The 12,819-nt window shown below is 42.0% G+C and overlaps 1 protein-coding gene across 5 annotated transcripts in view; it reads left to right on the top strand.

The window, feature by feature from the left end:
• Positions 1-841, top strand: part of Acsl3 (acyl-CoA synthetase long chain family member 3) — a 55,730-nt gene extending 54,889 nt beyond the window's left edge. For all 5 annotated transcript variants that reach the window (XM_076549984.1, XM_076549987.1, XM_016009868.3 and 2 more), the window contains one exon: positions 122-841. In XM_076549984.1, the coding sequence (XP_076406099.1) occupies positions 122-279 (158 nt within the window). In that variant the 3' untranslated portion in view covers positions 280-841. The remainder of the gene's footprint in view (positions 1-121) is intronic.
• The last annotated feature ends 11,978 nt before the right edge of the window (positions 842-12,819 follow it).

Here is a 12,819-nt window from a genome sequence, read left to right as displayed (position 1 = left end):
GTTGCTTCTTGTTTTGGTGGGTATGCCTCGCAGAACTGTCCTGTTTGCTGAGAACGTTGACTGTGTTTCTAATGAGTGTGCATTCTTATTGTTGTGTTTTCCTTTGTTTTCATCATCTCAGCAAGTCTGCAAAAGTTTGAAATTCCAGTGAAAATTCGTTTGAGCCCTGACCCATGGACTCCTGAAACTGGTCTGGTGACGGATGCCTTCAAGTTGAAACGCAAAGAGCTTAAAACACACTACCAGGCAGACATTGAGCGGATGTATGGGAGAAAATAATTGGTGTCGGCATCAGTTTGCTGAAGTGAGCTCAGATCAAATAGGAAAATACTTGAAATGTGTGTCTCTGGCCGAGGCAAACTCCAGGCCTCATACTACCCCAGCTATTACTTCTCACTCCATCACCATTTTTAACGGACAGGGTTAGTAAAATGTTAAGACAGCAAACCTGTGTCTGTCTGTTTCTTCCCCTCCTCCAGTTTGCTTCGGCATCTACGACTGTGTTTGTCAATAGGAGAATTTTTCTGAATCATACTGGGGAAGCAGTGATTTTAAAACCTCAAGTTTTTAAACATGATTTATATGTTCTGTACAATTGTTCAGTTTGTAACTTTTTAAAGTTTGGATGTATAGAAGGATAAATAGGAAATATAAAAATTGGTTATTTGGGGGGCTTTTTTACTTATTGTATTTAAAAATAAAAGGGTATCAATGTGAAATTATGTAAATTTTAAATGCTTATGAATCAAGTCACTGTTGAACAAAAGATTTGTTGCTGTGTAATTATTGTCTTGTATGCATTTGAGAGAAATAAATATACTCAGACTTATGTTTTAAGAAATTGAGACCTTGCGAATACCTGCCTGACACCGTTGGTTTTGTACGCTTATTTTTACTTATGTCTACTGGGAAGACAGTTGGGTTGGCGCTGCATGAAATGAAGTAGCAGGAGAGCGACGGAGATCAGTGACAAGGCCGGCGTACTTCAGGGCCTGACGTCAGCACGGTCAGTGCTTGTCACGTGGCTTCCCAGCCTCACGACTAGACTGAGTGGGCACAGTCTGAATGACAGTGCAATCTCACAAGGAAAGGACGGAGCTGTGTGTGCTGGCGCTGGCAGCATACGCCTTTAAACCAGCACTTGGAGGCAGATGCAGGTGGATATGTCCATAGAACATATCTCCATATGATCTCCATAGAAAGTTCCAGGTCAGCCACAGTAACACAGTGCGACCCCCTCTCACAGGGGGGGAAAGACAAAAATAAAGGATGGAAACCTGCTATTTATTTCGCTGATTGTATGCACACTTATTTGCCTCAGGTTAGTCATAGAAAACCATTCTGTTCAAACTCACCTACTTTCTAACATTAGATAGTTCTCATTTTGTAATGAATTGTTTTACAGTAGTGCACAATGTTCAAGAGAGTGAGTGCAAGGGGTAGAGATGGGTAGACCTCAGTGGTGGGAGCTTGTTAAAATCACAATTCCTTACCGCTGTAGCATTTCATATTAGAACATGCACGTTTAGCCTGTCCGCGAATCCTACTTACTGTGTCATTTGCAGTGACCTAGAGTCCTGTTGCATCAGTTAGGATACATGTGTGGTAGTGAACTCATCAGCCTATCTTTCCTCCTCTCCTCCTCTCTGTCTCTCTCTCATCCCTCCCTCCTTTCTTGACAGGGTCTTGCCACATAGACCAAGATGGTCTGGAACTCACAGCAATCCTCTTGTCTCTGCTTCTCAAGTGCTGGGATTAAAGTTGTGTACACCACCACACCCAGCCAGACATTTGTCTTGATCTCAGTTACTTTAGGCGTCAAAAGTAAAAGAGGATATAGAGAACAGAAAACATGAGGATGCAGGCCTGTGTAGGCGAGGTTTATGTGTGTGTCAGGGGTGGCCTGGCGTGGGGAGAGGAATCAGCACATCACAAACTACTTATTTGGAGATATCCTAGTACAGTGTTGTGGCTTTGTATATTACGTTTGGAATACTTTCTTCTTTGCTGAAATTTAACTCTTAAATGACGTTTGAAAACTTTCAAACTTTCCAAAGAAGGAAAAGTGTAGAAAGAAGTCAGTGAAACTTCTCAATATCAGAATGCTGTGAGCTGTTAATTAACACATGGTGGGTAGAGAGCATTTGTGTCTGTCTTACCTTCAGAATAATTGTGTTAAAATGATATGTATGTGTATGGCGGGTGGTGGCATGTGCATAAGTGCAGTTGACTGAAGAGGTCAGAACGGGACATGCAATCCTCTGAAGCTACAGGCTACTGTGAGCCTGATGTGGGTGATTGGAACCAAACTCTAGCCCTCTGCATGAGAGGTACATGCTATTAATGCTAAGCCATCCTCCCAGCCCTTGTTCAAAGGATTTTTTTTTTTTAAAGATTAGATGTAAGCTTCAATGTATTTGGAAGGATAATAATTGCGATTTGAAATGTCAAATTAAGAGGTAGTGTCTCATCAGGTCAGTAATGGCTAATTTCTCTGAACAGCAAATAAAGCTGGTTTAGTCTATCAAATTCCATTCACTTCCTTGTGTGAATTAAGTTTAGAATTATGTTTGGTTCTAAAATATCAGAGGGCAAGACTTAAATGCCACAGTAGAACATAATGACCCATTTCAAACAAACCGTTCTCTAGCCCAATCAAGGTGACCTGAAAAATTCACAATATTTTTTTGTTTCAAGGAGAAAAATCTTTCAATTAAAAAAAAAAAAAGACACGAGAACCTATCCCCCAAGCCCAAACTAACTAAATAAAACCAATGGATTATTAATTACTGTTTAAGAAAAAAACTAAGGAATTTCAAAGTAAGCTCTTTGAATATGTACATGTGTAAATAATGTGGATCCTTAAAGAATGGTTCTGAACCACTCTTACTCTTTTCTAGAAATAAGCTGAATGTGGGATAATTGAACATCAGTAAGTAGCTGTCTCTAGAATATGTCCTGCTGGCCACCTCTCCTCATGCTCACTCTCAGCCTTCTGTTGCTTGCTTGGTTTTGTGGTGGTGAAATTTCACTTACCAGGTTTTTGCTGCCTCTACAGAAGAGCTGAAATGAGCACCTGTTACTAAAACCGAGTTTGTGAGCTCTTGTCGACGTCTACAATGTTGCATAAAGTTTGTAATTGTTCAGCATTGCTTAAAAATAGATGAATCCAAAATAACAGCAGCTGACAGAATACTAAATGTTTTACAGCCTTAAAATACAACTTTCTAAGACATTTAGGAAAATACCTGCCCTGTGAGTCCCTTTTGTAGGAAGAGTATGTCCGTTTGATGTGCCCCCAGAGAGCTTCCGCTAAACATTGCATGCTGGACCACACTGAATGGCCATGATGCATCCTGCCTGGATCTGCTGCTTGCCTATTGTGAGCTGATTTCCAGTGCGTTCTTGGGTATTGCTGTTTTTTTTTTTTTTCTCAAGAACGTATGCATCCTAAACAAGTTGGTTGTAATGGCATGAAGTTTGAAGATAAAGATATATGAGAGTTTCTGGCAAACTATGGTGTTTTTCTAAAGAAGGAAAAGCTCTATAAAAGTTAAACTTTGACATTCCTGAAATATTGGTTGAAAAAGGAGTTTGAAGAATTTTCCTCTGTGGCCTAGCAAATTGTGTTCTTACTATGTTGTAGCATTCTTGTACTCTTACCTTCTCCCTAGCCTACCCTTAGTTCCTCCTTCACTCCTTTTGGTTACAGTACTGATAAACATAAAGACTGTAAATTTACCATTAAAATTGGTTGGGTAAAAATAATGTCTATCTTTTTTTTTCTCCAACTTTTAATGCCATGTTTATGGTAGGAAGACTGTATCAGGCCAAGTATCTCAGAAGGTAATTCCACCTTGCCAGTAATGTTTATTTCTGGTAAGACAGGGTACATATAACTTGATAGTAACTTAGCTTTTAAGTTTTTTTAAATTTTTATGTGTATAGATGCTTTTTTTCTGCATGTATATGTATGTACTATACAGTGAGTACAGTGCTCACAGAGGCCAGGAGAAGGATACCCTGGAACTGGAGTTAATAGATGGTTGTGAGCCACCATACAGATGTTGGGAATCGAACCCAAGTCCTCTGGAAGAGTAGGCAATTCTCTTAGCAGTGGAGCCATCTCTCCAGCCCCAACTTAGCACTTTTTATAAAAGCATTTTTTATGTTATCCTGTAGTAACCAATGCAAGGTATTTATTATTTTCGTGTATCTGGAAGCTTCAGTATGTTTTACTTGTTAGTTGCATCAACAAAATACCCGTATCTCATTTTCAATAACTTTGCTCAGAATATTATTTTAAAACATTCTTAGCACGTCAAGTTTGTATATGATTTTAGCATAAGGTAGTATTGTCATACAAAGATTCTGTTTTAGTTTTCCATTGCTCTGACAAAATACCTCGGAAAGTTAAGTTGAGGCAAAGTTTGATTTGGCTTCTGGTTTCAGAAGTTTCAGTTCGTGATCAGTTCAAATCAGTTTCAGTTCAAATCAGGCTTTGTTGTGCCTTGTCCTGTGGTGGTCAGGAAGGAAAACATGGGTAGATTTTCTCACACCTTCAGGTAAATGGCCCCAGCAGCCTAGCATCCTCCCATAAAACCCTGGCTCCTTACCATCAGCTGGGGTCTAATCCTTCAAAACCTATGAGGGCCATCTAAGATCCAAACAGTGATATACCGTATTAAACACAGCAGAGTGCATATATCTATATATCTTGGTGTCAGTGATGTTTTTCATTGATATGTCACAAAAACATCCTTTTGCAGATTACTTTTAAAAATACATATCTATCCTTTAGGAATTTCATACAATGTATTTTTATCATGTTCACCGCCTTTTTTTTTTTTTTTTTGGTTTTGGTTTTTTTGAGACAGGGTTTCTCTGTGTAGTTGTGGTGCCTGTCCTGGATCTCACTCTGTAGACCAGGCTGGCCTTGAACTCACAGAGATCCACCTGGCTCTGCCTCCCAAGTGCTGGGATTAAAGGCGCGCGCTGTCACCGCCTGGCACGTTCACCCTCTTCTAACTCCATCTCTTTCTAACGCATCTCCTCACGATTTCTTTCCACATGTAAGCTAAGGGCCTGTCCATTCAGAATTACCTCAGTAAACCTAGTGCCTTAACATGATGTGTGGCCTCTAGAGACAGTATATGGAGCTGGTGAGTGAGTTAATACATATGTATCTTCATTCAGTGTTGTGTGAGTTCTTCAGCTAGCCCTTCTCCATCTATATATCTCCCATTGGTGATTCCTTTTCATATTGGTCCTCAGTTTCTTGTGATGAAAGGCTTTTCCTCCCATGTGGGTTTTGTTAGCAAATACAAAAAGATTCCAGCTTGAAGACTTCCTCAAGGATGCCCTTCATAGAAACTTCCTCTCTAGTATGGCTCTGTGGGTGTTGCAAATGTGTACGAACAGATTTTCTTTCTGGAGAGCTTCCTCATATGGAAGGGGACGGCCCACAGCTACAGCTTTCCCCATGCCTTCACAGTTTTTCTTACTGTGAATTGTTTTATATTCAGCGAAGGGCACAATAAAGGAAGATCTCCCCACACTGGCTATCTTCTTCAGTTTGAACTTTGCCGTTCACTACTTTTTCCACATTTGCAGGTTATTTATTTATTTATTTTGTTTTTTTGAGACAGGGTTTCTCTGTGTAGCTTTGTGCCTTTCCTGGAACTCACTTGGTGGCCCAGGCTGGCCTCGAACTCACAGAGATCCACCTGCCTCTGCCTCCCGAGTGCTGGGATAACCACCGCCCGGCTGCAGGTTTTTTTTTTTTTAAATGTTAATCCTTGTTGAGTAAGAAAAGAACGGTTGAAAGAAACAATACAATTATGGGAAGAAACATGGCAGCTTGAAAGGGCACTAGGCCAAGTTCACCCTTTGTTATATTCTTGGATAAAACATTTTTTAAAAGATGATCACTATGTCTACATACTAAGCTGAGTAAAATCTGAGCCAAATTATGAGGAAGAAGAAAGGGACAGACACCACATGTGGAAAGATAACAGGTTAGTTACCCTAAGATTGTATATTATTTATGGCTGTTGTGAAGTGTGTAGCACAGACACTGAGATCAACAATTAATAAATAGGACCTCCTGAAACTATAAAGCTTCTGTAAGGCAAAGGACACTGTCAGTAAGGCAAAACATCAGCTTACAGAATGGGAAAAGTTCTTCACCAACCCCATATCTGACAGAGGGCTGATATCCAAAATATAAAAAGAACTCAAGAAACTAAACATAAAAAACCAAATAATCCAGTTAAAAAAATGGAATATAGATCTTAAGAGAATTGTCAACAGAAGAATCTCAAATGACTGAAAAAGAATTGTTCAACATCCTTAGCCATCAGGGGAATGCAAATCAAAACAATTCTTACGTCTGTCAGAATGACTAAGATAGAAAACAGCTTATGCTGGAGAGGATGTGGAGTAAGAGGAACACTCCTCCACTGCTGGTGGGAGTGCAAACTTGTACAGCCACTTTGGAAATCAATATAGTGGTTTCTCAGAAAATTGGGAATCAATCTACCTTAAGACCCAACTATACCACTCTTGAGCATATACCCAAAGGAATTTCAATCACACCAAAGGACATTTTCTCAACTATGTTCTCAGCAGCATTAATTTTTCATTTTTATTTATTTATTTATTCTATTATCAGCTTGATACAGTATAAATTCTTATCCTGATAGTGAAATGTTTCACTGAGGCTTGCCCAGTGATTGAGTAAAACCAAAACTTACTATAAGCCACAGTCATCTTAGGGTCCCCCCTGCTATGTAGCCTCCCCGGTTCTGTGGTTTGCAGTCTGATTGTTCTTTGCTTTATATCTAGAATCCACTTATGAGAGAGTACATACCAAGTTTGTCCTACTGGGTTTGGGTTACCTCATTCAGGATGATATTTTCTAGTTCCATCCATTTGCCTACAAATTTCATGCTGTCATTGTTTTTCTCTGCTGAGTAGTACTCCATTGTGTATATGTACCACATTTTTTTTTTCATTTGCTACAGCAGAATGCTGAATGCCGTTTATTGAAAGAGGGAGGGAACCTTAAATACAGGCTTACAGCACAATGTGAGAACCTCAGAGGGCAGAAGTTCGCTACAGAACGTTCTATATTCTTGCATCTAAGCTGTTAACACCCAATATGCAGGATACACAAACAAGGAACTTCCCTTAAGCATTCAGGAGGGTGGATACCAGCAGGGAATTAGCATAGGGAGGACATCTGGTCAAGGTCAGCAAGCAGGCAATGGCTTTACTTAATATGGGAGGAGACCAGGGCCCTACAGGTCCCCCCTTTTTAGTAAAAAATGAGCTTCTGACTTAGGTTGCATGGGATGTTAGCAGGTCACCTTACCCGTCATGGAGACACCTGCCCAGGCCACACAGGTGCTCTGTCTTAGGTTGGTGAGCGCCCCTCAGGCATTACCCATCTCCGAATACTCATTATCATACAGGCTCAACCACGTGAGCTGTAGAGTTAACTGCTGCCAAAGATCTCAAAGTGGCGCTGGGCTTGCAATCTGTGTGACACAGAAAAGACCAACAGAAGTCCTAACCCACCCATAGTCAGGAGGCTAAAGGCAATTGAGCCATTCTCTTCCTTCGAGCCTTATGCAAATTGGAGTCCTCGTTAAGATGGTATCCCAAAAGCAAATGGTGGTTGCTGGGAATTGAACTCAGGACCTCTGTGGGAACAGTCAGTGCTCTTAACCTCTGAGCCATCTCTCCAACCCCTCACCTCTATTTCTTGACCTCATTCTCCATTCCATGACCGTGTGCTTCTGGCCCCATCACTCTAAGGAAGCAGCTCCTACATGGTGCCCCAGGGCCACCATGTCAATGGATCCAAAGTTTGAAATTGGCCTCTGTCCCCTTTAAGTTAGCCCTGAGTTTGAGGTATTGCTTTTCAATGGAGGCCTCCCTTGCTTTCTCCGGACACATCTTGCTTTCCTCTAGCATTTCCCATGGTGCTTGTCCTCCTCTGGCCCTTCATCAAAACTTGGAATCTCAGTCTCAGCCCCAAGCTGCCCTTTCATCAAAACAAGCTTGGTCTCCTTGTTTTCTGCTCCAGTAGAAGGAATGAAGCTTCATGTCCACTAGGAACTTGGCTGGCTTCACACTGCACCCAAGCTCAGGAGTCAACCAGGCACCAAGAACTGGGTGTGACACCTTAGTCTTCCTCAAATAGTCCCCTCCTTCTGCCCCTCAAGATACCTTGACCTTTAGAGTGGCCTGCTCACTGGCCCTTCTGTGTTCATTTTTAAAAAATACTTCTCAGATTTTTTTCCCACACTACCGCCAGGGTGACCTTTCCAAAACATAAATTGAATTATGCCTTATAAAAAATAATTTCATCGAGATATAATTCACCCACTTAAAGCTTAAAGTTCATGCCTAACATTAAGGGATGTGTGCAAACAGTACAACATCTAATTTTAACATTTCCCTGTACTCATTAGCAATCGTTTCCTGTTCTCTTCCCTTATCCCTCGAGACTTCTGAGTTACTTTCTGTTTCTATGGATTTACCTATTCTGGACATTTCATATAACTCAACCATATATACATACATACATATATATATATATATATATATATATATATATATATATACACACACACACACACACACACACACACACACACACACACATATATATATAACATGTGGCCAGCTATGATTGGCTTCTTTTTGAAAAGGATTTTTCTAATTTTCTAACATTTTGTGTCTCTGTGTGTGCACATGTATTCACATTATGGCAGCATATAGAGGCTTCAAGACAACTTCTAGGCGTGGGTTCTTTTCTCCTACCATGTGGGAATTAAGTACCTTCACTTAGCTAACTTTCCTACCCAGCAAATATTGTTGTTTTTTTTTCTGTTTAGAAAACATGACTTTATTTACAAACTTTATTTTCAGTGGGAAATTTTTATTTTTTACTTTTCAGTTAGCATACGAAGAAATAGGTTTATCTTCACATTTTAATATGTATATCATTATTCATTTAAGTATTTTATTAGCATATAGCAATTATACATGACAATGGGTTTCATGATGGCATTTTCATGCATATACGTAAAGTATTTAGATCATATTTACCCCCATTGCTCTCTCAGCTCACTTTCATTCCCACTAAGCCCCTTCTTTCCAATATGCATTGTTCCTTTACATGCCCAAACTATCTCCATGCCTATCTCTCCCCTCTAGCTGATTCTCTCCAAATAATGTCCCTCTCTACTTTTATGATACATATATTCCATTACCCTCCCTTGTTCCACCTCTCCCTTTAGGCCTCTTCTTACCCATCATTGTACCTTTCCTTCTTTCATCACACACACACACACACACACACACACACACACACACACACACACACACACACACACTCATCTGTTGGTGGATGTCTATAGGAGAAAATGCAGACACGACCTAGTGGCCAGCCTATCTGGAACACTGTGCCTCTGAATAAGAAGCATGGCACACCATGCTCCTGAGTATTCCCAGAAGCCAGAACATTGATTCTGAAGTAGTGTGAGTAGCCAGTAGCTGGCCTGCTGATGAGTGAGTGTGCTCTCTCCATGTCTCCTTGTACGTGCTTCTTCCACATAGAGACCCTGGCAGTGTCAGGACACACTGTCCAGTCTGAGGTAATGTACTGATCAATCAGTCGATAGGCTTTCGCTACATAGCTGTTTACATGCAATAAAGCAGATGCTGTTTCCTGAAACCATTTACTCTGCACCCTTTACTGACCCATGGGTATTGTTATCTTATCAAGGGACACCCTGGTATTGTTGGCAGATGTCTAGGCTGGTTCCGTATCTTGGTTGTTATTCCATATCTTGGCTGCTGTGACATGGATGTGCAGGCGCCTTTGAAAATTCACTTAGAATCCTTCAGATATATACCCAAGAATGGTATAGCTGGAGCATAGAGCATTTCTTCTTTTAGTTTTTGAAAAATACATGCTGATTTCCATAGTGGATGATCCAGTTTATATTCTTGCCAACTGTAGACAAGGGTCCCTCTTTCCCCACATCCTCGCCATTTTTTTTTGACCATTGTCATTCTTTTTTTTTTTAAAGATTTGTTTACTTATTATGTATACAGTGTTCTGTCTGCATGTTTGCCTGCAGGCCAGAAGAAGGCGCCAGATCTCACTACAGATGGTTGTGAACCACCATGTGCGTGCTGGGAATTGAACTCAGGTCCTCTGGAAGAACAGCCAGTGCTATTAACCACTGAGCCATCTCTCCAGCCCCCAGCCATTGTCATTCTTTTTTTTTTTTTTTTTTGGTTTTTCGAGACAGGGTTTCTCTGCGTAGTTTTGTGCCTTTCCTGGAGCTCACTTGGTAGCCCAGGCTGGCCTCGAACTCACAGCGATCCACCTGGCTCTGCCTCCCGAGTGCTGGGATTAAAGGCGTGCGCCACCACCGCCCGGCTGCCATTGTCATTCTTAATGAAAGCCATTCTGACTGAAGTGTGAGCTTACTTAGTGGGTTTTCAAAGTTCGTCAGTGCTGTGGCATGTGCAGGTGTCTCATTTGCGAGTTTACTGGCTAAATGAGAGCTCTGTATAGATATATTGTACTTTGTTTACCTGTCAATCGCTTGCTAGGCATTTGAACCGTTTCCACTCTGGGGCTATTTTGACTAATGCTGATATAAACATTAATGTTCATGTTTTTGTGTGAGGTCCATTTTCATCTCTCTATGAGAATGACTTTAGCACCTCTACCCCAACTCCAAAGGCTCATATGCTAAAGGCTTAGAGGTTGTGTTTTCAAGAAGTGATTGGCTCATGAAGGTGTTGACCTAGTCAATGGATTAATTAAGTGATGGTTTTCTCATTGATTGACTACTAGTTATGATGGAAAATGTGTAAGGTAGAGCCTGAATGGAGGAAGTGGGTCACTGGGATGTACCTTTGAAGGGTATATCCCTTTCTTCTTGAGAGGATATCTTTGACTCACTGGGCACTTGCTATGTAGACCAGACTGGCATTGAACCCTCAGAGATTCACCTGCCTTTACCTCGAGAGTACTGGGATTAAAGGTGTGCCTCACCCTGTCCAGACTATTTTATTTTATTTTTGGAGTCACAGTCTTTATTGGGCTCACACAGAGTCCATTGGCTTTGGGGACTTCTGTGAACTTGGCTTTTTTTTTTTTTTTTGCCTGTTTCTGTAGTCTCGTGAGTGGCTGCTTTTCCAGGTAGTACATGTCTTGTCTTCAACCTCTTCCTCTCTGTATGTCTCTGCTTCTGTCTACCATGAGGTGAGCAGCCTCCACCACATTCTTCTGCTACCATGATGGAATTTGCCTCAGGCCCAAAGCAATGGGGCCAGGGCAGCCAGGGGAGTGAAACTTCTGCCAGCGTGGGCCCAAGCAGACCTTCTATCCTCTTAAGTAGCTTTCCTGAGGTCTTTTGTCACATCGATGAAACAGTGCCTCATAGTGATTTCAGTTAGAATATGTCACGAATGTGAATGATAAAATGGCGTGTCTTTCCCAAAGACCACCCCAGCAGCTGAGTATAATTTTGCGGTGGGAATTGACTTTTCAGCAGTACATGGACTCATGAGGCTTCTGGGAAAGTAAACTCACCAGGAATAAGAATTCTGTTTCCCACGGAGCAGAAAACTCCAGGATCTGCTATTTAACTGGATTGCTCTGGGGTGCAGAGCTCAGGATTTCTCACACGGGGTTAGGAGCATACTGCTGCATTTTGACACACCTCCATAGACTTCCTGTCTGATCCCCGCAGCTGCCTCCGAGGGCTCTAACTTAATTAGATCAAAATGTAAGCTGAGCGCCGCCTTTCCTCCCTTCAACTGAAACAAGAGAATTAAAAAAAGAAGCACCATCCTCCCCAAGTATGTTTTGGGAAACTGGAAGGAGATAAATGTGGCTCCCTGGGAGCAATTGTCTGACTACCCTCTGAACTTTGAAGCTTCCTTCTGGCTTTGTGAATCATGGGACAGGAAACCCCTTCAAGGTGGGGTGGCTCTGAGCAGTTTTCCTACCGGCTTAGAGAAGTCCACTGAGAAGAGTGATGAGGGAGGGCTGTCCCCAGATCTTTTGCCCTCTTGACATTTCAAGAACCCTGGCGACAGCATCCGATCTCAAATCTCAGTAAAAGGATGCCACACAGATCCTGTGGAGGCTGTTTTGCCAAGGACCGTGGCCTGGAGATGCTCTGCATCGCATCGTATCGCACCTGCCCTGACCATGTCCTTCCTCTTTCCCTCCCTCTTTCTCGCTGTCTCAGTTTAGAGTCCTCCAACACGGATGCTGAGCTGAAGATGTGTGTGCAAGGGCTGTATGGAGGACTCCTGGGAAAGTGTGGTAGGAGACAGACAGACAGACAGCAGCACACACTAGGGAGAGCCCACAGAAGGAAGCTTCTGCTAGACCCTGCAAAGTCGCTGGAGTATAAACCCTACTGCAGGGATGTCTGCCTCCAGGCTGTGGAGGGGACTATTATATTCATGTCCTATCTCTCCTGGGTAAGGGCCTGTGGGGTTGGAGTTCAAAGAACCTCAGTTGCCTTACCTTGCTTTTAGACACAAGCCCACACCAGGAACGGGAGGCCCAGCCTCTGCAAAAGAGCCCCAAGCGCTGCCATTAAAATCAGAGCCCAGCAAACGAAGTGGGATAGAGTCCAGTGATAAACATGGATCCTGGGGTGGGGGTGGGGGGTGCGGAGGAGAGCATGGGCAGTGTAGCTACTTCATCGGGGAGTATGTTAGGATTAAAGTGTAAAAATGAATTGAGTCTACCCAGTCCCTGCTGAGATA

This window comes from Peromyscus maniculatus, chromosome 13, assembly GCF_049852395.1.
Source record: "Peromyscus maniculatus bairdii isolate BWxNUB_F1_BW_parent chromosome 13, HU_Pman_BW_mat_3.1, whole genome shotgun sequence".
Classification (NCBI taxonomy): Eukaryota; Metazoa; Chordata; class Mammalia; order Rodentia; family Cricetidae; genus Peromyscus; species Peromyscus maniculatus.
This window is presented reverse-complemented; position numbering and strand designations above follow the sequence as displayed.